Raw genomic sequence first — 27,343 nt, 5'->3', positions numbered from 1 at the left:
TTACCTCATAAAGGGACACTGGTCAGAATTGCAAAAAACGGCCAGGTCATTAAGGTCAAAATAGGCTGGGTCATGAAGGGGTTAAGCATGTACAGATACTCATTATGCAAAGGGAGGGGCAGGTTACTGAGGGTTCAGTGACCTGTCAGCAGTCTGCATTATGAATATCTAATCAGAGCACACATATGAAAACCCCCTCCCACAGGTTGTCCCGCAGCATTAGCATATAATTAAACTAAAAACTGAAAATAAAGATGAAACAACCACCACAAAACGGATTTCATCAATGTGGAGAAACGGGGTCAGTGGGTGCTCTCGTCCGCTGGCCCGGCTGGCTTTAGCAAGACTGCATGGACCACGGCTCATACCACTGAACACCCGCTCTATCTCCCAGTGGGCAATACACTACACAGATAACACAGGGTTAAGGTAAAACAGTGTGGCAATACTTTATTGAACCACAACACACAATAGCAAACAAAACAATCCCACCATGGCTGGAATTCCTTGATTACATGGGCGCATATAAAAGATCACTGCATCTCCACGTATTTCCAGTATGACATGATGTCAGAGCTCCCAGGGTCGCTACTCCATCTGTGGATGCACGCACAGAGAAGAGGTAACGACAAGCATAGGAAGATGACCAAGAAATGTCCATAGAGTCCATACAAGGTCCAAAGCCAGTTGACACGAGAGCCACCACCTGGCTTATCTGACCATCTCCATGGAACCAGGCGACTAGCAGGTCGCAAACCTGGCTTTCTCCAAACATATTCATGGTTCAGAGATGGTCACTGGATCAGATCTGTGTCCTTCCAACCGGAGCCAAAAACCCCTAGGTTGTTTCCTAGAGAATCATAGATCAGTGTCCCTCGTGATGGTGCCATGATGAATTGGCTGCAGTCCTTTCTCTTGTCTGTTGGGTGGTTTGCAGAATGTCTGGCTGGTAGCTCTGTGTTACTTCAGTCTCCCAGGATGTGATCTGAGTCTTTTTATACCCAAGGCATGTGAGCTATTTTTAGAATTACCCAGGGTCCTTCAGTCCAACATCAAGATAAGGTAAACAATGGTGATGGGATTAAGTAGCACTATTAGCATATAAGCACACATCAATAAACAAAGCTTAACACACTCAATGTACAGTCACTATTACAGACTTAAGGTACCGTCACATTAAGCGACGCTGCAGCGATAGCGACAGCGATGCCGATCGCTGCAGCGTCGCTGTTTGGTCGCTGGAGAGCTGTCACACAGACCGCTCTCCAGCGACCAACAATGCCGAGGTCCCCGGGTAACCAGGGTAAGCATCGGGTTGCTAAGCGCAGGGCCGCGCTTAGTAACCCGATGTTTACCCTGGTTACCAGCGTAAAAGTTAAAAAAACAAACAGCACATACTCACCAGCGCGTCCCCCAGCCTCTGCTTCCTGACACTGACTGAGCTCCGGCCCTAACAGCACAGCGGTGACGTCACCGCTGTGCTTTCACTTTCAGTTTAGGGCCGGCGCTCAGTCAGTGTCAGGAAGCAGAGGCTGGGGGACGCGCTGGTGAGTATGTGCTGTTTGTTTTTTTAACTTTTACGCTGGTAACCAGGGTAAACATCGGGTTACTAAGCGCGGCCCTGCGCTTAGTAACCCGATGTTTACCCTGGTTACCAGTGTAAAATATCGCTGGTATCCTTGCTTTTGCTGTCAAACACGGCGATACACGGCGACCTAGCGACCAAATAAAGTGCAGACCTTCTAGCAGCGACCAGCAATTTCACAGCGGGATCCAGATCGCTGCTGCGTGTCAAATACAGCGATATCGCTATCCAGGTCGCTGCAACGTCACGGATCGCTGGCGATATCGCCTAGTGTGACGGTACCTTTAAGGTACCTTCACACGAAGCGACGCTGCAGCGATAGCGACAACGATGCTGATCGCTGCAGCGTCGCTGTTTGATCGCTGGAGAGCTGTCACACAGACCGCTCTCCAGCGACCAACGATGCCGAGGTCCCCGGGTAACCAGGGTAAACATCGGGTTGCTAAGCGCAGGGCCGCGCTTAGTAACCCGATGTTTACCCTGGTTACCAGCGTAAAAGTAAAAAAAACAAACAGCACATACTTACATGCGTCCCCCAGCGTCTGCTTCCTGACACTGACTGAGCTCCGGCCCTAACAGCACAGCGGTGACGTCACCGCTGTGCTTTCACTTTCACTTTCGGGCCGGCGCTCAGTAAGTGTCAGGAAGCAGACGCTGGGGGACGCATATAAGTATGTGCTGTTTGTTTTTTTTACTTTTACGCTGGTAACCAGGGTAAACATCGGGTTACTAAGCGCGGCCCTGCGCTTGGTAACCCGATGTTTACCCTGGTTACCAGTGTAAAACATCGCTGGTATCGTTGCTTTTGCTTTCAAACACAACGATACACAGCGATCGGACGACCAAATAAAGTTCTGGACTTTATTCAGCGACCAGCGACATCACAGAAGGATCCTGATCGCTGCTGCGTGTCAAACGAAACGATATCGCTAGCCAGGACGCTGCAACGTCACGGATCGCTAGCGATGTCGTTTCGTGTGAAGGTACCTTTAGGGTACTGTCACACAGTCACACTTTGATCGCTACGACCGTACGATCCGTGACGTTCCAGCGATATCCATACGATATCGCAGTGTCTGACACGCAGCAGCGATCAGGGATCCTGCTGAGAATCGTACGTCGTAGCAGATCGTATGGAACTTTCTTTCGTCGCTGGAGCTCCCGCTGACATCGCTGGATCGTTGTGTGTGACAGCGATCCAGCGATGTGTTCGCTTGTAACCAGGGTAAACATCGGGTAACTAAGCGCAGGGCCGCGCTTAGTAACCCGATGTTTACCGTGGTTACCAGCGTAAAAGTAAAAAAAAAACAAACAGTACATACTCACATTCCGGTGTCTGTCCTCCGGCGTCTCAGCTTCTCTGCACTGTGAGCGCCGGCAAGCCGGAAAGCGAGCACAGCGGTGACGTCTGACGTCACCGCTGTGCTTTCCGGCTCTGCTGCTTACACAGTGCAGAGAAGCAGAACGCTGAGGGACAGACACCAGAATGTGAGTATGTACTGTTTTTTTTTTTTTACTTTTACGCTGGTAACCACGGTAAACATCGGGTTACTAAGCGCGGCCCTGCGCTTAGTAACCCGATGTTTACCCTGGTTACCCGGGGACTTCGGCATCGCTCCAGCGCCGTGATTGCAACGTGTGACTACGCAGTCTACGACGCTGGAGCGATACTCATACGACGCTGCGACGTCACGGATCGTGCCGTCGTAGCGTCCAAAGTGTGACTGTGTGACAGTACCCTTACACAGTATGTTAGATAGTTTATCAGTGGGCAAGTCTGTCTTCTTGACCCACCAGACATAAACACTTAAATTCACAAGCCAATATACAGATAAAAAGCCAGTTCTTTTGGTTTTGCAAAAACATGGTTGTCTGGGAAATTAAGATACAATCTGGTTTCTTCACAATCAATCCAGGTATCATTTCAATCAGTCTAACGGCACCAACCTGACACTGTCTGTAGGTTACTGTGCACAATCCTGCTGACAGGTTCCCTTTAAAAAGCTGAAATAGCCAAACAGTCTAGTACAGTTATTCTGAGTAGCACCACAGATGCCACCCCAGGAGTGACGAGCCACTGTTCCCATATATTTAAAAACTTTTTTATTCAGTTTCTTTTAATTTAAGTACCTCTCTCCAGGCATATGGTATTATTAATTTTAGCTTTCAATTCCTCCAGTGTTGGGGGATTATGGTCTAATCAGTGCAATGTTAACAATTTCCTGGCCAGAAACAGTATTCTCAGAATGGCGGTAGTCTACCCCCGCCCCCAAAAGGCTCAGTATGCACACCCTGGGATAAAGTTGTATGTGTATGCCGAATACTCGTTTCATCAGGGAGGTCACTCCCACCCAGTAGTGGCCTGTATCAACACATTCCCATATCACACGAATAAGATGGGCCACATTCATACCGCATCTTGGACAGGAGTTTTCAGTCTGAGCCCCAATTTTAAACAATATATTAGGTGTCTTATACACCCTGTGGATAAGGAAAATTTGGGACATTCTCTGGGACTCAGAGATAGTATAGGTGTTGTTTTTAGTATTTCATTCCATTGTTCTTCAGATATAGGGCCAACATCCTCTTCCCACTTTGATCTGACCAACATGGGATGCTTATCGACATATAAGGCGGTGTAATAATCATAGGGGATAACTCAGAAGACTCTTTGCGTGGAACAAGACAACTACAGGACACAGTTTTATAAGTGGTAAAGTCTATACTATCACACGGTGATTCAAACAGGTGCAGAGAGAAACTCAAGTCCACAACACTTGGTGTAAATATTAAACGCCGCTTAGCAGTCTATAGGAAACTTCAAAGGAAAATGCAATCACGCAGAAAGTCTATGAAGCACAATTATTCTTGAGGATACTTGACAGGAATAAGTCCTTGCTTAGTCCAAAACACAGATAGATATGCTTATAAGGCAGTTCAAATAATATCTTAGCTCAACCAGGGAGGCCTGGGTAATAATCTCAGGTTCTTGCAGAGCAGCAACAGCTTACATGTCAAGCAAATGCAGATGGAAGTAAACACGAGCAGCAGATGAAGGAGGATTACTGGAACTGGTGTATGCAGCAGGAACTCAGAGCAGAGTAGCAGGATAACCCCACAGGTTCACAGGAGCAGGTATATAGCCAGGGAGTCACCAGAGGTCAGGAGCTGGATGCAAGGCAGAATACTCTAGCACAGACTGAAGGCTGGGGTGGAGTCTTATAGCAGGAAGACACAGTGAGTGCACATGAGACCAAAGACGCCATCTTGAAAAAGGGCAGTAATGCACAAAAGGTAATAAAAAATGTTCAGAGTCCTGACAGGCGGCAGCTGATCCCTAATCGCATGCCACGGCGATTAGGGATCAGCTAACGCCGCACAGTCTAAAGAAGGCGGAGGGAGATGAGTGAGAGGCGAAGATATGCACTGCGCATGCCCAGGAATCCCAGCCCCGCAGTGTGAATAAATCAGAAGACACTGCGGGGCGGGATCTCGGGCAGCGCGGCCGCACAGGCGCAGTCAGCCTGACATCAAATGATGTCAGAAGACGGGCAGCGCTAACTACGCATGCCCAAGGGATCACATAACAGCGCAGGCTCCGGGACAGTTTCAAACGCTGAGGAGGCGGCGCCCGACGCCAAGGGGGTATGAGTGACGGCTGTGCTGCATCTGATTAGGAAGGAAAGTCCCGCCTCCCTGGCGATTTCACGGTATGAGGGGGCACATTTTATAAGTGTTCATTTCAGCGTGTGCAAGGAGCATAACTAAAACAGAGCCACCTTGTCCAAATGCAGCATTAGTGCTGCACAAGGTGGCTCTTTTAGTTACAAACGCCTGGGGGGGGGGGGGGGGTGACAGGTTCCCTTTAAGTCCCCTGGCTGTTTTTAGAATACAGTCTCTGTAACGACATTGTAGCATGTGGCTAATGACTGGACATGGGGTAGCACCTGGTTGGAGGGGTCTGCTGGGCACCCCAGTGCATTCGTTCAATTGGAAAAAATTACAAGAGCACCTCTTTCCTATGGTGTTATATAGCAACTTTTCAAAAATTCCCACAGGATCCTTTCCTTCTACTTTTTCAGGGACCCCCACCAGCCTTATATTATTATTTCCACGCATACTGTTTTCTAAATCATCTGTTTCATCCAACAGTTGGGAAATGTTCTGCACAGTTTTCTTAACATCTCTAATGATTTGAGGAATTTTATCCTCCATACATCCAATCATCTCCTCCACTCTCATTTACTGTATGGAGGTCCTGTTTAATACAGTGAATATCCTCCTTCATGCTACCCATTTGTTCACTAAGCATTGCAAGGGTAGTGTTAGACAAGGAGGCTGCTGCAAATACATTTCTCATAGTTGGTTCAGGGACATCATCCCATGAGGGAGTACATAGAACAGACTTGCTCCCTTTGGTCTGCAGGGGTGATGTTTCCTCACATGCTGTAAGTGTCTGTACCATGTTCCCAGCTTGTGACTCTTTTTCCATCCCCAGCTGCTGTGCAGTGCTATTGTGAGCATTCTTCAAGCCTGATTGAGCCTCAAGCTGCAGGGGAGTCACGGAGACTCTTGCAAAACGTTCTAGTCTTGCAGCAGCGTCTGCTGCTCTGTCTCGGGCTGGAGTACCTTGTGTCGGAACCAGTTTGGAGGATTCATCTTCCCTTGGCCTGGTCTCCTTCTCTCCCAATTCCCTGCGGAGTGTCACAAATTATCTCCTCAGCATTGTGCCTGGAGCACAGACCGGAGTTTGGGGAGACACACTGGTCAGTTCTGGGCTGCAGGAATGAGTCTAATGCCGTGTAACCGAGGATATTTCAGGATGGAAAGCAGGAGCTGTGTAGAACAGTTCTTCACATGGTGTCCAGGCCACGCCCCCAGAATTACCATAATTAGTAATATTTGCCAAGTGCCAAAATAATAAGAGAAATAGAATGTTTTAGGCATTTTTTACTTACTGCAAAGTCAAAAGTTTACATACATTTCCTTTGGTACCATTGCCCTTAAACTGAATAACTTGGGTCAAACATTTGGGATATCCTTCCACAAGCTTCTCACACAAGTTAGTCAGAATTTGGGCCCATTCCTCCTGATAAAACTGATGTAACTGATCCAGGTTTGTAGGTTGCCTTGCTCGCACCTGCTTTTTTCAGCTTTGCCCATAAATTTTCCATAGAATTGAGATCAGGGCTTTATGATTGCCACTCCAAAATATTGACTTGTTATCCTTAAGCCACTTTGTTACCAATTTGGCAGTGTGGTTCGGGTCATTGTCCTTTTGGAAGACCCATATCCACGTAAACTTTAACTTCCTGGCTGATGTCTTGAGATGTTGCTTCAGTATTGTAACAATCTTCTTTTCTCATGATGCCATCTATTTTGTGAAGTGCATTAGTCCCTCATGCAGCAAAACAACAACACAATATGATGCTGCCACCCCCTTGTTTCACAGTTGGGATGGTGCTCTTAGGCTTCCAAGCTTCTCCTTTTTTCCTCCAAACTTAACAATGGTCATTTTGACCAAAACGTTAAATTTTAGTTTCATCAGACCACAGAACATGTCTCGAAAAATTAAGGTGTTTGTTCCTGTGTGCATTTGCAAACATTGGCTTTTTATGTTTCTTTTGGAGTAATGGCTTCTTCCTGGCAGAGTAGCCTATAAGCCTATGTTGATACAGTACTCATTTCACTGTGGATATTAACACAATCTTACCAGTTTCTGCCATCATCTTCACAAGGTCTTGTGCTTCTGTTATTGGGTTGATATGCACATTTCAGACTAAAGCACGTTTATCTCTGGGACAAAGAACCCGTCTCCTTCCTGAGCGGTACGATGGCAGCCCAGAATTGTTTAAGGCATAGTAATCTTAGTGTATGTAAACTTTTGATTTTGCAGTAAGTAATAAAAATGCCTTAAAACGTTCACTCATTATTATGACATTTGGCAAACATTAATAATTATGGTAATCCTAATTGACCTAAAATCGGGAAAGATTTATTCTGATTTCATGACAGACATTGGGAAAAACATGCATGTGTGTCTTTTTATATAGTGTATGCAAACTTCTAGTTTCTAGTGTATATATTAAAAAGACGTAATTCCTAGAGCCTTACTCCAATTAGGATGTTACTACCCTCAAATAAAAGCTGAGAGTCTATATTTTAAGCCTATAACTGTATCTTGAATACGTTTTGGTAAACAGCTAAAAAGTCAAAACTTGTGTCACTGTCCAAATATTTCTGGTGGCTAACAATTCTAAATATGTTTGTCAGTGTGCACTATGGGAATGATTGACTAGTTGTACACATTAGTCTTAATGTGGGGGTGTGCAGGACTTAAATACACTTAATTGATAAAAGAGACACGCAACTAAATGAATTAGGCTTCTTCTTTTAAGTGACATGCGCCTCAGCCAGAGATCTACTACAGTCAGGGACTACAGTACATTTCTGGCAAAAGTACAAAAAATGTTTACGCTAGATGGGTAAACTTAAGCATGCCACATCCCACCTACGCTATTGTCCATTTAGGCAAAGCTGGGCAAACTGGCATGAAACCCCAAAAGTCACAACATTTCTCAACAACTCCCAAGTTGTGCAAAAATGTTATGACTCTTAAGGCGTTTAACACCAGAATTATGGCGTAAACATATTAATGGATAGGCCTATATGGTTATTTTAATGAAAACTGACATGATTCTGAGAAAGCTATTGTTTATTCCTACCTCAATGCAGAACTGGATCACTTCTGACAGATGGTGGACAATGACTGACACTTCACTTTCCATGAGTTCATCAAATACTTCCATTGCTTCACAGGCCTGGACCTAATAAAAAGTGATAACGGTAGAAAAGAATAGCTCATATGAGTGGTCTCACAAGTGAGAGACCTCCGTGCAGAGATCCGACTGTTGAAGGTCATTTCCTAAGAAACAAAGTTAGTTTGAAAGTTGATTTTAATTAATAGATCTTGGAATAGTAAGTTCCACAAATTCAAACAATTACAAAAAATATTCCTGTGCTGAGATAATCTTATATATGTGCCCAAGCTATGCAGGACTGTGAAGTCAGCAAGGCAAACCTCCGACTCCACTGGTCACTACTGATCATGTACAAAAAGTGCAGCACAGATTCATCTCAACTAAAAGCCAAGATCCTTATATCAAGAACAGACATTTATAGGACATTTCATAACTTTCCCAAATTATTATGAAAACCTTTACATCACATCCTGCACTGTACTACTGTACCCAATTTATTACATATTTTAGAAATTGGTCCATTTTATACCGACTCCACCAAAACGGAGACAAACTATGACGCCACAGCCCTGCTGCTATGTACTGCGTAATAGCTGTGTCTGACCGTGCAGGAATATGGTCTGATTATACCACAGCTGCAGGGCAGGGCAAGAATAAAAAAAAAAAGAGTATGCAGACAGGACAGTATGGGATCACAGCTGATTCTTTCTGTGAGGTAAAGCATTTCTCTGCCCGTTTAAAAAAAAAAAAAAACCTGCACAACAACAGCAGTGATTGGATCTCTGTACAAACTGATAGCTGCTACTGCACAGGCGCCCCGGATGCCATTTTCAAAATGACTCCCTACCCTCGCTCAAGTAAATCTGCACAGTAACCATGCTATTATGCTGCAGCGCAGGTGCCACGGGAATGCCATGAGAATCTCATTAACACAAAACTGAAAATAAAGATTAAGAAACAACCAAGTCAACATTTTATTCAGTATAACGGCGTAGACCTGTCTGTAGGTTACTGTGCTCAACCCTGCTCATAGGTTCCCTTTAAGGATCTTCACTTCATGAAATATATAACTGTTAATATACATAACACTATGGACAAGTATCAAGTCACCTGGACTCAGTGAGCGTTGCATACTGTACCCAAGCTTATCAATCATATCTGTTGCCAATTTTGGCTTCATTTTTTTATTCTCCCTTTTTCTTTATTTTCGGTTTTCATTAATCAGTTTGTAGTGTACCATCTGTAGTGTATATATCCTCTACACCCATGCCTTGCTCATTCCACCATACTTTCCCATGGGTCCTCACTTTCCGCAGCCGTGTGACTATTATCTGCAATCATGTGAAAATTTTTAGCTTGCAGTTTACCCACAAGACTTTACATCGCAGGCACCCTTCTGTAAACCATTCTCCAACAAAACAGGTATTTAACCCATTAAAGACAGAGCCACTTTGTAGGTTAAAGGGAACTTATCACCCCCCAAAATCGAAGGTGAGCTAAGCCCACCGACATCAGGGGCTTATCTACAGCATTCTGGAATGCTGTAGATAAGCCCCCGATGTATCCTGAAAGATGAGAAAAAGAGGTTAGATTATACTCACCTGGGTGGGCGGTCCGATCCGATGGGTGTCACGGTCCGGCGCCTCCCATCTTCTTACGATGACGTCCTCTTCTTGTCTTCACTCTGCGGCTCCGGCGCAGGCGTACTATGTCTGCTCTGTTGATGGCAGAGCAAAGTACTGCAGTGTGCAGGTGCCGGGAAAGGTCAGAGATGCTCGGCGCCTGCGCACTGCAGTACTTTGCTCTGCCCCCAACAGGGCAAAGTATGCCTGCGCCGCAGCGTGACTACAAGAAGAGGACGTCATTGTAAGAAGATGGGAGACCCCGGACCGGACCGCAACGTCCATCGGACCAGAACAGAACCGGGACCGCCCCTGGGTGAGTATAATCTAACTTCTTTTTCTCATCTTTCAGGATACATCGGGGGCTTATCTACAGCATTACAGAATGCTGTAGATAAGCCCCTGATGCCGGTGGGCTTAGCCTACCTTCGATTTTGGGGGTGACAGGTTCCCTTTAATAACTGTGCCTCATTGTTTAAATCTGACCACTGCCATTTTTATGTGGTAACTCTGGAACACTTCAATGGATCCCACGGATTCTGAGACTTTTTTCGTGACATATTGTACTTGATGATCGTGGAAAATTTGTTTGATATGAATTGCATTTATTTGTGAAAGAAGTCAGGTATTTGGCAAAAATTTGGAAAATTTCACAATTTTCAAACTCTGAATTCGTATGCCATTAAACCAGTTATGTCACACAAATCAGTTAAAAGATAACATTTCTCACATGTCTACTTTGCATCAGCACAATTTTGTTAAATCGATTTTTTTATTAGGAAGCTATAAGATTTCTCATTTTTCCAACAGAATTTACAAAACCATTTTTTTTTTAGGGACCATCTCACATTTCAAATGACTGAGGGGTCAAAATGCCAGAAAATACTTAAAAGTGACACCATTCTAAAAACTGCACCCCTTAACGCGGTCAAAACCACAAGAAGTTTATTAACCCTTGAGGTGCAACTGAAGCAATGAGGAAGGAAAAATAGGGATTTTTGTGTACTTACCGTAAAATCCTTTTCTCCGAGCCATTCATTGGGGGACACAGACCATGGGTGTATGCTGCTGCCACCAGGAGGCTGACACTAAGTATTACAAAGAAAGTTAGCTCCTCCCCTGCAGTATACACCCCTCTGCTGGCTCCCAGCTAACCAGTTCGGTGCAAAAGCAGTAGGAGATCAATAACATATAAGCGTATAGCATGTCACATTATATATGAGAGTATAACATATCAAATGATAAAAACAAATACAACTAATAATAGGGAGGGAGCTGTGTCCCCCAATGAATGGCTCGGAGAAAAGGATTTTACGGTAAGTACACAAAAATCCCTATTTCTCCTTCGCCTCATTGGGGGACACAGACCATGGGACGTCCCAAAGCAGTCCCTGGGTGGGGACAACATCAGATCAGGCCGTGTAACCGCTACTAACAAGTGCGCCAAGGCGGCCTGCAAAGTCCGCCTGCCCAGACTCACATCTGAGGAAGTGTGTGAATTATAGTGCTTCAAGAATGCATGCGGACCTGAGACAGGGAGATAGGCTGACATCTAGCACGGAAGGACTCCTGGATGGTGAAAAGAATCCACCAGGCTAAACCCTTCCTGTGACCATCGGGAAGCCTACTTACCATCGAGAAGCCCAAGCAAAGTGTCCAACCTTTGGAAGGACGCCGTCCTCGATACGTACCCACTTGGAGCACTCACTTCTTCCAGATTATGGAGAACCCATTCCGTTGTGTGGACTGGAGCCGAAAGATGAGAGGACGATGCCCCTGCAACAGTGGGAATACAAAACCACCTTGGCAACAAGGGAATGGGATGGCTTGAGGGCAACGATGCATAGATGGTAATAAGGAAAAAAGACTGAAAGGAACAGAGTGGGAAGCTCTGAAGACTCATCAGGATGACAAGAACGCATAGAAGAAAGGGGAGTGACGTTCCCTTATCGTAAAGTCTTTCTGGATCGAAAAAGGAGTGTACTGTAAGATCCCCAGGACCATTAAGGTCCCCCAGATCTAACGGTACGCGGTAGGGAAGAACTACAGGTGGAGACTCCCTGCGAGAAGGTCCATATTTCCAATTTTGACGAAATAAGACGGAGAAATACTAGTACCGCAAGCGAGAAAACCTGATATGGTCAGTGCCGGTCTCCCAGGATCACTGGGGGCCTTTTCCGCTTCCAAAAAGGTCTCAGACGTAGTGGAAGAGGAGTTATGGAAATTGGTACCGTGGAAGAAACGGAGTATGCACTGCGATGGACTTGGATCTTGCAGCCAAACCATGAACTGGAGTACATAGGCGTTCACCTTGGACGCCATCCGACCTACATCTGGAGTACTCCAGTGAAGGCAGATGTGAAGGAAGACTTCCGAGTGAAGTTCCCACTCACTTGAGGAGAAAACCCTGACGGCTGAATATGTCAGCCGCCCAGTGTTCTACTCCAGGGACATGTACTGTTGAGATCACCGAATGATAGATCTCGGCCCATCAGAGAGTGCGAGGTACCTCGGCCATGGCGCTTGACTGTGGGTACCTGCGAGATGATTGACGTATGGCACAGCCGTGGCATTATCCAAATTGAAGACGGATGGTTGACCCGCCTAAGGGCAGTGGACCTGCTGTGGGATTGGCCGTACTGTTCAGATCCCCAGAGAAATGATCGGGAGAAGAAGACGGGCATTGGTATCCCTAATAACCATTGGACCAGAAGAAGGCTCTGGATGAGGAAGGAGCTTAGAAACTACCTTTTGAAAGCCTGATTGACTTGCTGAAAACGAGCGGAGCAAAAGAAAACTACTTCCGTTTTCATCTTATTGCTCGGAACCCTCCTAGCTAATTGAATGAACCGAGGGAATGAGTGATCAAGTGCACAAGCTCCGTGTTGAAGGGCCACGACCTTGACTCGAGAGAGAGAATTACCATCCTTCTTGTGCAGGATCATCGTCAAAGAGGATCTGCTGGGCTGGGAATGAGGAAAAAACTTGTCTAAGTTTAGCTGCTAGCCCAAGAGAGAGGGTATTGCAAGTGATATAGACGACTTAGCGTAGTCCTTGTAGAGCGGCTAGAGAGTCGACCGAGTAGGGCAGGACGACCATGTTTCTAAGGTGCAGGAAGCGCATGACAACCGTCATGACCCTTGCGACCACTCTGGTGTGGTAGCCAGGCAGAAGGGCCAGGTCGTGAAAATACTGTTCGCGAATGGAAAGGCGAAGAGATTATAGTAGAGAGGAGAAATAGGTATGTGAGGGAAGAATCCCGGATGACGATGGATGCCAGAAAACAACCACGTTTCTCTGTTGAAGTAGTGGCTGAGCGGAGGAACTCCATCCGAAAAAAGAGAGGGCCCTGTCAAAGGTTGTTAGAAGTTTGGGGTCCAGAAATGGAGATACTTTTCATTCCCTCCATTTTGGAACCAAGATCCCTTAGATCTAGACTGTCCTGGCCAATGCTTCCACTGCTGGTTGAGCTTGAAGAAGAGATATGATCCCTTGCTAGTCTCCCGCTCAGAAGATTTGATTGGCCAGCTATACTGTGGAACGAAGTAGATAAGGTCTGGGACCCGGAGACTTTCATTCTCTCCCTTTGGTCAAGCAACCCATGTGGCGGCTAAGGAAGGGTAGAGCGCTAAACCCGAAACCACAGGACGGAACTAACTAGACCTGCTATCCGACCGTCTGTGGAATCTTAATTGATGATACACCGGCCAGGATACTGGTAGGAATACCGCAAGAAATTCTGCCCGGCGAGTCTGTCAAGTGACAGAATGCGGGACTGTAACCAGCAGGTCTCTGCCATCGTGCAGAGAAGAAAATAAGGAAAAAAATAAAAATAAATAAAAAAATAAAAAACCTCGATCCACCATCTCTTAACAGGGAAGTGGAGAGGAATCGTCCACTTTCTTGCATCTGATACAAAGGGGGGAAAAAAACCTCCTTGTTGGGACGCCACAAATGTGTGCCTCAGTACATCCCCAGAATTGAGGTTTCCGAGTGGACAGGGCAGGTTGTGGCGATAGACCTGGATGCAGAAGAAGATACATGGAGGCGACACTCCGTGTGCTCGTCTGTTGAAGGTGTGGGGGGAAATCGGAGCCCTTAAAGGGACCCGTCGCCCATAAAATTCCGACCAGGTATGGTATCCTACTTAGAGGTCTTCCAGTGCATCACCGTCAAATGTTGATGGAGATTTTCTAGAACCTGTACGTTTTTCTAGAATACTTGCGGCCCCTGCTAGCCGACGGCTCCCATTGTAGGAGAGGGAGCATGTGAGTGCTCCAGAGCTCAGTTAGGGTGACCAGCTTAGGATAGATGATGTGCCCTTAAGACCAGTAAATACTGGTCATGCGCTTTTAAGGCTAGGGGTTACTGGCCATGAGCCTTTAAGTCCAGGGAATACTGGTCTTGTGCCTTTTGTAAGATGAAATACTGTTCATGTGCCTTTAAAAGCAGGGCATGCTGAAATCCAGGAGATAATTGTCATGTGCCCTTAAAACCAGGGTATGCTGGTCACTTGCGTTTAAGACCAGGGCGTACTGGTCCTGAGCCTTTAAGTCCAGGGCATAATGGTCACGTGCCTTAAAGACCTGGGCATACTGGTCGTGTGCCTTTAAAAGCCAGGGCGTACTGGACATGAGCCTTTAAGACCAGGGCATACTGGTCATGTGCCTAGAAAACCAGGACGTACTAGACATGTGCCTTTAAGACCAGGGCATACTGGATATTGCGTTTAAGACCAGGGGATACTGGTCACGTGCCTTTAAGACCAGGGCATACTGGTCATGTGCCTTGAAAACCAGGACGTACTAGTTATGTGCCTTTAAGACCAGGGCATACTGGTTATTGCGTTTAAGACCAGGGGATACTGGTCACGTGCCCTTAAGACCAGGGCATACTGGTCATGGCCTTGAAAAACCAGGACGTACTAGTCATGTGCCTATAAGACCGGGGCATACTGATTATAGCGTTTAAGACCAGGGCATACTGGTCATGTGCTTTTAAGACCAGGGTATACTGGACACGTGTCTTTAAGACCAGGGAATACTGGTCACGAGTCTATAAGACCAGGGCATGCTGGTCACGTGCCTTTAAGACCAGGAATACTGGTCATGAGAGGAATGTAGGAACAAGTGCCTTAAAGACCAGCAAAGCTGGTAATGTGCCTTTAAGAACAAAAAAAGGCTGGTCATGCTCCTTTAAGACCAGGGATGCTGGTCATGTGTCTTTAAGACGAGGGCACACTTGCCATGTGCCTTTAAGACCAGTGCCTACTGGCCCTGTGCCTTTAAGACCAGGGCATACTGGCCTGATTAAGTACTAAGGAAAAAGAGACCGGCTTCTGGCAGAGCAGAGAATGCTGGGGATGTGACCCTTTTAAAACTAGGGGACCCTTAAGACCAGGGAATGCTGGTCCTGGGTTTAATAAAAAGGCATGGAAAGCTGGGGATGCACCTATGGGCCCAGCGACTACCGAGGCAGAGTAGCAAATACCAGGGAATGAGTCACCAGGGAATGAGTCACCAGGGAATGAGTCACCAGGGAATGAGTCACCAGGGAATGAGTCACCAGGGAAGGAGTCACCAGGGAAGGAGTCATGAGAGCTTCGTTGCTGGGAACTCACAGCTCTCCGTTTGCAAGCCTGCATACTGTACTATACATTCTGTAGTGTGCAGGAGCACCAGAAAATTGCAGCCTTAAGTATATAAAAAAACAGGGAAAGCTAGTCCCTTAATGCTGCCGGGATGCGTGCCGGGGGGGGGGGGGAAGGCCGATTCACCTCACTCAGGTTCTGAGTCCCCCGACTGGAATAGCGCTGACTTCAGCGCTGAAAAACCGCCGGCCGCGGCCCCCTCCAGAAGAAGGCGGCCCCCTCCAGAAGAAATAGTGACCGCAAAGGAGGAGGAGGAAGATGGCCGCCGAGATCTCGTCTGGAACGAGAAGCGCCTGAATAGGGGGGCGGAGCCGCTAGAAGGGAGCAAGCGGTGGGCGGGGCCTCCCGGGCTGCGGCCTAAACAGGGCCGAAGCCGGGGACTAAAGTTATGGCTTCGGCCGGCGTGCACCCGCAGACTGAGGGGAAAAGTGCCGCGAAGCTCTGTGGGGACCCAGTCGCTATGGAGCCCTCCTCTGACCGTCGGAACACCCAAATCTCACGGAGCACTTACCCCAATATGGAGGGGGACCATGGCAGATGCTGCAGGTAGGAGCTGTGCCCGGGTAGATAGGCCGATGCAGGGTTGGGGAGCCTCCATCCACCATCCCTGCAGAAGAGGGGTGGAGAGGAACCGTCTGCCTCCTTCCATCATCCGCTTTTTCAGTGGTGATGCAGTGGGGGCTGCTCGGACGCCACGCTGGAAGGTGCCTCTGTACAGCCGAGGGTAAAACCTGGTGGACAGGGCTGAATGTCCGGCAATAGGCCTGGCTGCAGAAGAGGATACTGAAGGTAAAACTCCAGTGCTCGTCTGATAAGGGAGGGGGGAGATCGGTGCCCTCGAAGGGGCCCGTCGCCCCTAGAATCAGCTCAGGCAGTGGCTTCCCACGTCGCAGGAGAGGATACGGAGAGGTAAAACTCCCGTGCTCGCCTGTTGATGGTTCGAGGAGATCGGAACATGAAAGAATCCGTCGCCCCATTCGACCGTAGTAAAAAGTAAAAAACGGAAAAAAAGAGTTCTTTGGGTCTGAATAGCAGACCCGTCCGTGTGCCTCCTGGGAGCCAGCAGAGGGGTGTATACTGCAGGGGAGGAGCTAACTTTCTTTGTAATACTTAGTGTCAGCCTCCTGGTGGCAGCAGCATACACCCATGGTCTGTGTCCCCCAATGAGGCGAAGGAGAAAAATAAAACATTTAACAACTATTTCCCAAAAAATTTACGTATCCCCTTTACGACCTATGACGTATAGGTTACGTCTAAGGTCACCTACTCGTTTGCTCCGGGATCCGGCGATGAGCCGCAACTTTTCCATTACAGCCCTCCTGTGTGTGGCACAGGCGATTGGATGTTGCAGTTTCTAATCTCCCATTTGATGTGAAAAGTAAACAAAAAATTATTTTAACCCCTTCACGACATGCGCCGTACTAGTACGGCGCATGTCATGTCTCCCCCTTTGATGTGGGCTCCGGCGCTGAGCCCACATCAAAGTCGCGACATGTCAGCCCTTTTGTACAGCTGACATGTGCGCGAAATAGCGGCAGGTGGAACTATTAACTACTTAAATGCCGCTGTCAAACGCTGACAGCGGCATTTAACTACCGCTTCCGGACATCGGGCCGGAAATGCGTGCATCGCCGACCCCGTCATGTGATCGGGGGTCAGCGTTGTGTCGGCATAACAACCAGAGGTCTCCTTGAGACCTCTATGGTTGTTGATGCCTGCTTGTTGTGAGCGCCACCCTGTGGTCGGCGATCATAGCTAGCCTGTCATTCAGCTGCATAGGAGCGATCTGATGATCGCTCCTATGTAGCTGAGCAGATCCTGTTATGCCAGATTCTAGCTTCCCATGGAGGCTATTGAAGCATGGGAAAAGTAAAAAAAAAAAAAAAAAGTTTTAAACTTTTATTTTATTTTTTTCATACTTTTTAAAACACCCCCCTTTCGCCCCATTCAAAAAAAAAAAAAAATAAACCTACACATATTTGGTATCGCCGCGTTCAGAATCGGCCGATCTACCAATTAAAAAAGAGGATTAACCTGATCGCTAAATGGCGTAGCGAGAATAAGTTTCAAAGCGCCAGAATTACATTTTTTTGGTCGCTGCGACATTGCATTAAAATACAATAACGGGCGATCAAAAGAACGTATCTGCACAAAAGTGGTATCATTAAAAACGTCAGCTCGGCACGCAAAAAATAAGCCATCACCCAATCAGAGATCCTGGAAAATGGCGAAATTGTTTTTTGTTTTAGCAAACTTTGGAATTTTTTTTTCACCACTTAGATAAAAAATAACCTAGACATATTTGGTGTCTATGAACTCGGAATGACATGGAGAATCACAATGGCAAGTCAGTTTTAGCATTTAGTGAACCTAGCAAAAAAGCCAAACAAAAAACCAGTGTGGGATTGCACTTTTTTTTGCAATTTCACCACACTTGGAATTTTTTCCCCGCTTTCTAGTACAAGACATAGTAAAACCAATGGTGTCGTTCAAAAGTACAACTCGTCCCGCAAAATATAAGCCCTCATATGGCCATACTGACAGAAAAATTAAAAAGTTATGGCTCTGGGAAGGAGGGGAGCGAGAAACGAAAACGCAAAAACGAAAAAGGGCTGCGTATTGAAGGGGTAAAAAATATAAAAAAGTTTAAAATTACCCCCCATTCAAAATTGAAAAAAAAATACACATTTGGTTTCGGCACGTTCAGAAACGCCCAATCTATCTATATATAAAAAGAATGAATCTGATCGGTAAAGGTGTAATGAGAAAAAAAAATCAGAATGCCAGAATTACATTTTTTTTGGTTGCAGCAACATTGCATTAAAATGCAATAGAGGGCGATGAAAAGATCGTATCGACACCAAAATGGTATCAATAAAAACGTCAACGTCAATAAAAAAGAACCTATACATGTTTGATAGTTATGAATTTGTAATGACCCGGAGAATAATAATGGCAGGTCAGTTTTGACATTTAGTAAATACACAGTGAAAAAAAAAGAAAAAAACACAATTGTGGAATTGCCATTTTTTGCAATTTCACCGCAATTTGAATTTTGTTTCCGTTTTCCAGTACACTATATGGCAAAACCAATGGTGATGTTCAAAATCACAATGTGTCCTGCAAAAAACAAGCCCTCACACGGCCATATTGATGGAAAAATAAAAAAGTTAGAGCTCTGGGAAGAAGGGGAGCAAAAAACAAGCTCAAAAATGAAAAATCCAAGGTGATGAAGGGGTTAAGTCCCTTTTTTTTTTTCCACAAGGGTATCAGGAGAAAATGGACACCAATATTTGCTGTGCAATTTCTTCTGAATACACCAAAACCCTATATGCATGCATGTGTGCACGACAGGGCTCGAAAGAGAAGGAGCACCGTTAGACTTTTTGAACACAAAATTGGCTGCAATCAAGAGTGGACACCATGTCACGTTTGGAGGGCCACTGATGTGCATAAACAGTGGAAACTACGCACACGTGACAATTTGGGGAACCAGACCCCTCAAGGAACTTATCTAGATGTGTGGTGAGCACCCCAGGTGCTTCACAAAAGTTTTTAACGTACGGCCAAAAAAAACAAAAAAAAAAACAATATTTCTACAAAATTAATCTTTCAGCACCAAAATTTTTATTTTCACACAGGCAACAGTGGAAAATGGACCCCAAATTTCTCCCGAGTGTGTCAATACCCCATGTATGGGGGAAAACTACTTTTGAGGCACAGTGCAAAAGCTCAGAAGGGAAGAAGCGTCATATTGGAGTTCAGATTTTGATGGAATGGTTTGAGGGAGCCATGTCACATTGGCAGAGCCCCTGAGGTGCCAGAACAGCAGAAACCCCCCATAAGTGACCACATTTTACAAACTAAACCTCTCAATGACTTCATCTACGGGTGCAGTCATCATATTGACACCAAATGTGCCACACAGAAATGTATATCACATTGGATGCTGAAGAATAATTACATTTTTTTTCCATTAAAATGTTGTTTTAGCCCCAAATTTAAAAAAAAAATGGACCTCTCAATTTGTTGTGCAATTTCTCCTGAATTCGCCAATACTACTTTTGAGGCATAGTGCAAACCTCAAAAGGGAGGAGCGCCATATTATTTTGCAGATTTTACTAATATGATTTCAGGTTGGCATGACCCACTGGGAGAACCCTTGAGGTGCCATAACAGCAGAATCCCCCATAAGTGACCACATTTTACAAACTAAACCTCTCACTGACTTCATCTATGGGTGCAGTGATCAAATTGACACCACAGGTGTGTCACAGAATTCTATACCATTGAGCAGTGAAGAAAAATAATTAAATTTTTACCACAAAAAATAGAATTAAGACTTACCGGTAATTCATGTTCTAGTAACCCACCACGACAGCACACCAGAGGATGTTACCAGTTTCCTCATAGGGACAAGAAATACCAAATAGGTGAAATAACCCCTCCCACATCCTCCTCCTTGGTGTTATTATAAAGGACCACAGGAGAAGGAATGCTTCAAATTATATTTTATTGTCTTTGTCTAAGAAGAATGAAAAATTAAGCAAAAGGGAGGGATTTACCCGTGCTGTCGTGGTGGGTTACTAGAAACCGAATTACCAGTAAGTCTAATTCTATTTTCTCTAGTAACCCCCCATGACAGTACACCGGAGCAGTGCCCAAGAGTATTGTTTAGGGAGGGACTATAGCTCAGAGGACTTTTCTCCCGAAGGCCAAGTCCTATTCTGCCATCAGGTCTAGCCTGTAATGCTTGGAGAAAATATGGACCGAGGACCAGGTAAGCAGCTCTGCATATCTGCTCGATGGAAGCACTGGCTTTCTCGGCTCAGGAGACAGATATTTCTCTGGTAGAGTGATCCGTAAATTTCTCTGGTGGTGGAAGGCCCTAGACATGATATGCTTCAGAGATTGCCATCTTGATCCAGGTGGCGATCGTGAATCTGGAAGTCTTCTTCCGCTTATTCTGTCCTCTGTCCTTCCTATTTTTTTCCGTCCCCTGAAGATAATGGAGTACCATTCTCCGAACGTCCAAAGTGTGGAACTGTTCTTCCTTATTTCCCAGCTCTTTATAGAAGGAGGGAAGAATTATCTCCCGAGACTTGTGAAATTCTGAGACCACCTTGGGAAGAAATGACGGATCCAGTCGCAGAATAAGTCGGTCCTGTAAGATCTTCATGTAGGATTCGTTGATCGAGAAAGCTTGTAAATCACCCATTCTCCTAGCTGTAGTTATTGCTACTAGGAAGGCTGCTTTCCAGGAGAGTCTGTCTACATCTATGGATAACAAGGGCTCAAAAGGTGGTAGTGTGAGTCCCTTCAAGACAACATTGAGGTCTCAGGATGACAGTAAATTTGCAGCTCTTGGATGTTTTGGAGATCCTGTTGTCATAAACCTTCTAATCCATTGGTGGTCGGCTAACGTCTGGTCAAAAGTAGAGCTTAGAGCCGCCACCTGGACTTTGACGGTGCTAGGTCTGAGACCCTTCTCTAGCCCTTCCTGCAGAAAATCCAGGATCTGTGCTAAGTTCAGCTGGTGCGGGTTAGGTTGTTCAAGTGCACTCCATGAGATAAAAGGTCTTCCATATCTTCTGGAATATAGAGTTTGTTACTGCCTTTCTGTAGTGTCCTAATAACCCATTCTGAAAACATTATGGTCTTCAGGATTGAGAACTCAGAAGCCAGGCATTCAGATGTAACCTCTTGGGACTCGGATTGAAGATTGGCGCCTGGTGGAGGAGGCTTCTGACTGGGGGTAGCTCTACAGGTCCCTCTATTCTGAAGTTGGCAAGGGTATCGAAACATTCTTTTGGGCCAGAATGGTGCTACCAAGATCACCATCTGTAGATGTTCCTGTAGCCTGGGTACTGACAGAGCCACCAACAAGAAATTGTCGAGGTATGGAAATATGCATATGTGCTGACCTCTGATGTATGCTATGACCTCTGACAATTTTTGTGAAGATCCGTGGGGCCGAGGAAAGACCGAATGGGAGAACATTAAACTGATGGACTGTGTGCTCCTCCTGGGCAGTTGAGAATCTTAAGTATTTCCAATAAGTTGGATGGATCAGGATGTGGCAATATGCATCCTGTAGGTCTATTGTTGCCATGACAAAATCATGCCCAATCAGGGGTACTGTTGACCCGACAGATTCCATCTTGAATCTTCTGTTTGGTATGTAACGATTCAGACGTTTCAGATTGATTATAACCCGATGGGACCCTTTTGGTTTTTTTTATGAGGAACAGGTTTGAATAATGTCCCCTGTTTCTTTCCCTTTCCGGGACTATGGAGACTACCTTTGTAGATAATAGGTCCTTCACTCCTGCTATAAAGGTGGACTGTAGCTCTGGAGAGGAGAGTCGTGTTGTCTTTATTGTTTTTGGAGGATATGAGGCAATCTATCTTTATTCCTTTCCTGACTGATGTTAGAGTCCATTGGTCTGAACAAATAAACAAATATTGTGCCACTGTGGAAGGAAGTTTGAGATGCGACCTCCTACTGTGTTGGCATGACTTATTTTGTCTCTGGGAGTGGGGAAGAAAAAGATTTCTGCCTTGTCCCCCTTTCGGGTAGCTCCAGCGACCTGTTTTGCCTTTCCCCTTGTACTGAGGTGTAAGCTCTTGTTGGGGGCAAAAGGGCCTTTATCCTAGCATTCCTCGGTTCTGGTAAAGTCTTCATTTTGACATTTCACAAAGTTAGTTTTTAGAAAATAGCGGCACTCACCAGTTTGCTGATCCAAAGTGTTTAATCCATGTGCAGATTAATACAAACACATCTTGGAAAGTGCGGAGGGTACGGGGAGTGCAGAGGGACGACGGCCGTTTCGTGCGATTAGCACTTCTACTTTCCAAGATGTGTTTGTATTAATCTGCACATGGATTAAACACTTTGGATCAGCAAACTGGTGAGTGCCGCTATTTTCTAAAAACTAACTTTGTGAAATGTCGCATTGCAACACTTGAGTATAGCTGAGCACCATAAACCCAGTTGCTCCACGCTGACTGCACCCATATGGAGTGATGTGATTGAAAGTTTTCGTGCTGTGATTCATACGCACCTAGTGCCATTCCCTCTCTGAAGACTATAACGACGTACCTTTGACATATATCCAGGAATAGAGCACAGGAAGCTGAGCAGCATGTTGAACAAAATCATGGAGTCCCAAAGTGAGGACATTACAGATATGGCTCCTTGTCATGGTGCAGCATCCAGTTTATTAGCGGGAAGAGAGAGTGCGGGTGAGTTTTTTGCTAACTGTAATATACGTGACGAATTGGAATTAATCGGCACAAAGATCCTTGAGATGAAGATCGGAACCTTAGCCGAAAAGGAAATTAAATTATTTTGGACAATAAAATCTCTGAAGTCATATGTAGAATGTAATCGGGTCCCAAGAGGACTTCGAGTTTACAAAGAGATCTCACAATTTAATAATGATCCCAGTTTCCAGCAAGCTTGGGAGCAAATCCATTTACAATGTTCCCTAAGCCTCCTAAAGTTGGTCATAAAACAGAACGAAAAGGAATATACCACTTTATGTGAACAACTAGAAAAAGCAAAGAGAGAATTAACGTCAAGAATAACTGAAGAACAGAATTCCACTTTTCTGAAAAAACTAGAAAAGAAATTAATTGTGATACAAATGGACAATTAAGTGATGTAGAAACATACCAATTACTTGATGGCAACCCTACGCATAAACATAGAAAAATTAAGGGTATTACTCAATAAATATGTAGAAAAAGGTGTTTTGAGAAAAACAAGGGCAGAAAAACTTCTACCTGAGTGCCCTAACATTCCTCACTGGTATAGTATCCCCAAGATACACAAGAGTGCAGAAAGACCCCCTGGATGCCCAATAATCTCGGGTCAGAATTCTTTGACAGAACGCCTCTCTCAATTCTTGGACTGGTTACTGAAACCGCTGTTGAAAAAAATTCCTGCCTTTGTCAAAGATAGCGGTGATTTTTTGCGTGCTCTGAGAAATGTGGATTGGCAGAGTAGCTTCTCACTTGTATCTATAGACGTAGTGAATCTCTACACAAGAATTCCTCAGTCAAAGGGAATTGAAGCAATAGAAAAAAATCTTAAAAAACACTGGAAAAGACGACATGTTTATTTCCTTCATTATAGAAAGTCTCACATTCGTTCTGTCCCATAATACATTTAAATTTTTAGACAAATGGTACGCACAAAAAACGGGCACCGCGATGGGCACACCGATAGCTTGCGTCTTCGCAAATTTATTTCTTGCGGCATTTGAAGAAAAACATATTACAAATATAAATAACCCATATCTAAAATTTATTCGCACATATTTGCGATTCGCAGATGATATTTTCACCATATGGGACGGAACAGAATGTGACTAATAACTTTGTATCGCATTTGAATATGAACAATGACGAAAACATATGTTTCACCGCGTGTTTTGGTAAAAACTCCTTGGAATTTCTAGACGTGAAAATTGATGTGATAGAAGGGGAAATTCAGACTAGTGTATTTAGAAAGCCCACTGCGACAAATAATGTGTTGCATTATGAAAGTGCTCATCCGCCCCATACAAGAAACGCAATCCCTTATAGTCAAATGGTAAGGTTGAGGAAAATAAAGAATAGTGATAAAAGGTATAAAGAGCAAATTGTTGAACTCAAACAACGGTTCAGAAATAGGGGATATCCTACTGAAGTTTTAGATAGAGCAGAGAATAGGGCTGATAAATTGTCACAGTCTGAATTACTCAAAAAACGAACAGTAAAAAAACCAGATGCTGGATGATAAAACTCTGCGTAGGTTTAATTTCACATTTAAACATAGCCCAATGGACAGAGCGGTTCATATAGCAGTGAGAAAAAATTGGCACATTCTGCAAAATGACAGAGATTTAGTAAAAGTCACGACACTTGATCCACAATTTGCGTACAAACGCACTAAAAATCTTGGTGCTCTATTAGTGCATAATAGGCTACTGCCAGTACATAATAATTGGTTATCAAAGGATTTACCAAAAGGTAACTTTAAATGTAAAAATTGTAGATTCTGCCACTTGCACAAATTGGATAATCCATTAAAAATAGGAGGAATTTCTCATAGAACACAAGATTTTATCACATGTAAGAGTAAATATGTGGTCTATGTGATTTTTTGTCCATGTAATTATTTTTATATTGGAAAGACAATACGTCCTTTGGCCACCAGATTTAGAGAGCACTATAATTCCATAACTACAGGCAAGGGTTGCATGCGTCTTATTAAGCATATGCAAGAAGAGCACAACAGCAACCCCGAATTAATGTACTTCGCTGGCTTGGAATTAGTTAAATTTCCCCCTCAAGGAGGTAACCATAATAGGCTCCTTTTTAGAGAGGAGGAGAAATGGATTATAAGTACCAATGCTCAAGGTCCGTTAGGCCTAAATGATAAACTGGATATGGCCGTATTTTTATAAATTTCGTACAGTAAGCATAAGATAAAATAGTTACTGATATATGTGAAACACATTTGGATACGATTCGTATTTAAGATTTCCTAAAAATGTCAGTAATTTGTTGTTTTTCTATCACTGATGTAAACTGTATAAAAGGAAATGACATCATTTTATCACACCTGGACCCGTAGGAGTGCTAATCGCACGAAACGGCCGTTGTCCCTCTGCACTCCCCGTACCCTCCGCACTTTCCAAGATGTGTTTGTATTAATCTGCACATGGATTAAACACTTTGGATCAGCAAACTGGTGAGTGCCGCTATTTTCTAAAAACTAACTTTGTGAAATGTCGCATTGCAACACTTGAGTATAGCTGAGCACCATAAACCCAGTTGCTCCACGCTGACTGCACCCATATGGAGTGATGTGATTGAAAGTTTTCGTGCTGTGATTCATGCGCACCTAGTGCCATTCCCTCTCTGAAGACTATAAAGTCTTCATTTTATCTGAAGACTTCTCTAACAGCTCGTCGAGGGCAGGACCAAAAATGTATTTCCCTTTGAAGGGGATAGAACACAACTTCATTTTTGAAGTCATGTCCCCACTCCAGGATCTTAGCCAGAGTGCTCGTCTCACAGAGTTTGATAACCGTGACGATCTTGCTGCCATTTTTACAGATTCTGCAGAAGCATCTGCTAGGAACTACGGTATGTTGCCTTTTGGAAGAGAGGTAGAGAAGTTCGGATGTCCTCTCTGGGAGTATCTGTGGACAGGTGTTCCTCCAGCTGCCCCAGCCAATGGTACATCGATTGGGCCACACAGGTAGATATGGCGTTGGTATTTAATAAAGATGCTGAGGTTTCCCATGATTTCCTCATTAGCCCATCCATCTTGCGTTCCAGAGGATCCTTCAACTGTGAGGCATCCTCAAATGGTAGTGTGCTTTTTTTAGCTACCCGTGCAATCGGGATGTCGACCTTTGAAATCTCTGAGCAGAATGATGCCATTTCGTTGTCCACAGGGAACCTGTCTATCTCAACTGGAATGGCTAGCCTCTTTTCTGGGGATTCCCACTTCTCTAGCACCAGGTCCCGGATGCTTTTATGAATGGAAAACATCTGCTTCTTCCTGGAACAGAGACCCACAAATATCTCTTCCTGTATCGTCTGGGCAGTCTTCTCTTCCTGAATTGACCTCCTTACTGCAGTGAGGAGTTCCTCTATATCACCTGAGGAGAAATAATCTCTCTCCTGTTGGGAGACCTCTGGTTTCAAGATTAATTTGCCTTCTTCCAGAGGATCATCTAGGATCGACGTTTCATCCTGAGAATCATCATTCCCTTCCTCATCTAGATTAAGCTTCCTCCTTTTAGCTTCCGGAGGGACACTGGGAGTGGGTGCAGGCTGGGAAAAAGCAGCCAGGGAGGTTTTAATCTCCTGTTGGATTAGGCCCTTAATATCTTCCATCAAGGATGGTTGCTCTTCCCTGATGACTTTCTCAGTGCATTCTTTACATAATGTCTTCTTATGCAAAGAGGCCAACTTTTGTGTACAGACTATAAATCTCCGTGAAGCCTTGGACTTGCTTCCTGGTGCAGGTTCCTTGTCCTCCTACAAGGGGAGAAGGAATAATGTAGCTCTAAACCTGCACACAAGAAATGGACACCCAGTGCCAGAGTACTTACTGGGACCGGGAGGGCGCTGGGATTCGCAGACGCGAGAGGAACCTGACATCTCCATGCTGTTACCACACAGTGGTCCTACTTTAGATGTCATCCTTGTCCAGGGCTCTTATATGGGCGACCGGACTTCCAGCACCTGTTCTTTGATTAGAGGACCTCCTCCCTCCGATGTCCAGGTGTGGGGGGGAGGGGCCTGCCAACACCATCTGCGCTGTATTGTTTATGCATTCCAGTGTGGAACGCAAGAATCCTGCTGGTATGCTGAAGCCGGCCTCCAGCCGAAGAATCCCCCACAGACCTTACCCAAAGGTGCAGACTGGAGGGGGGTCCCAAGTTCTGTACGGAGACAGGAGCAACGCTTGGGGAGGAGAGGCAAATCTGCTCCCCTGCTGGCCGGCTTGTATCTATTTCCCCACTGGTGACTGTTGCCGACACAGTACACTGTGGATGACCCCTTCATCCCTAGTAGGGACAGGAAAGAACACTGAGGGGGAGGATGTGGGAGGGGTTATTTAACCTCTTTGATGCTTCCTGTCCCTATAAGGAAAGGGGCAAATCCTCCGGTGTGCTGTCGTGGAGGGTTACTAGAGAAATTTTGTTTTAGCCCAAGA

The 27,343-nt window shown here is 45.2% G+C and overlaps 1 protein-coding gene across 2 annotated transcripts in view; it reads right to left on the bottom strand.

The window, feature by feature from the left end:
* Positions 1 to 27,343, bottom strand: part of IPO4 (importin 4) — a 359,020-nt gene that overhangs the window by 259,709 nt on the left and 71,968 nt on the right. For both annotated transcript variants that reach the window (XM_077248938.1, XM_077248939.1), the window contains exon 8: positions 8,311 to 8,412. In XM_077248938.1, coding sequence (XP_077105053.1) covers positions 8,311 to 8,412 — 102 coding nt within the window. The remainder of the gene's footprint in view (positions 1 to 8,310; positions 8,413 to 27,343) is intronic.

This window comes from Ranitomeya variabilis, chromosome 1, assembly GCF_051348905.1.
Source record: "Ranitomeya variabilis isolate aRanVar5 chromosome 1, aRanVar5.hap1, whole genome shotgun sequence".
NCBI classification, from domain to species: domain Eukaryota; kingdom Metazoa; phylum Chordata; class Amphibia; order Anura; family Dendrobatidae; genus Ranitomeya; species Ranitomeya variabilis.
The sequence above is the reverse complement of the archived record's forward strand: the minus strand, read 5'-3'. Positions and strand labels throughout refer to the sequence as shown.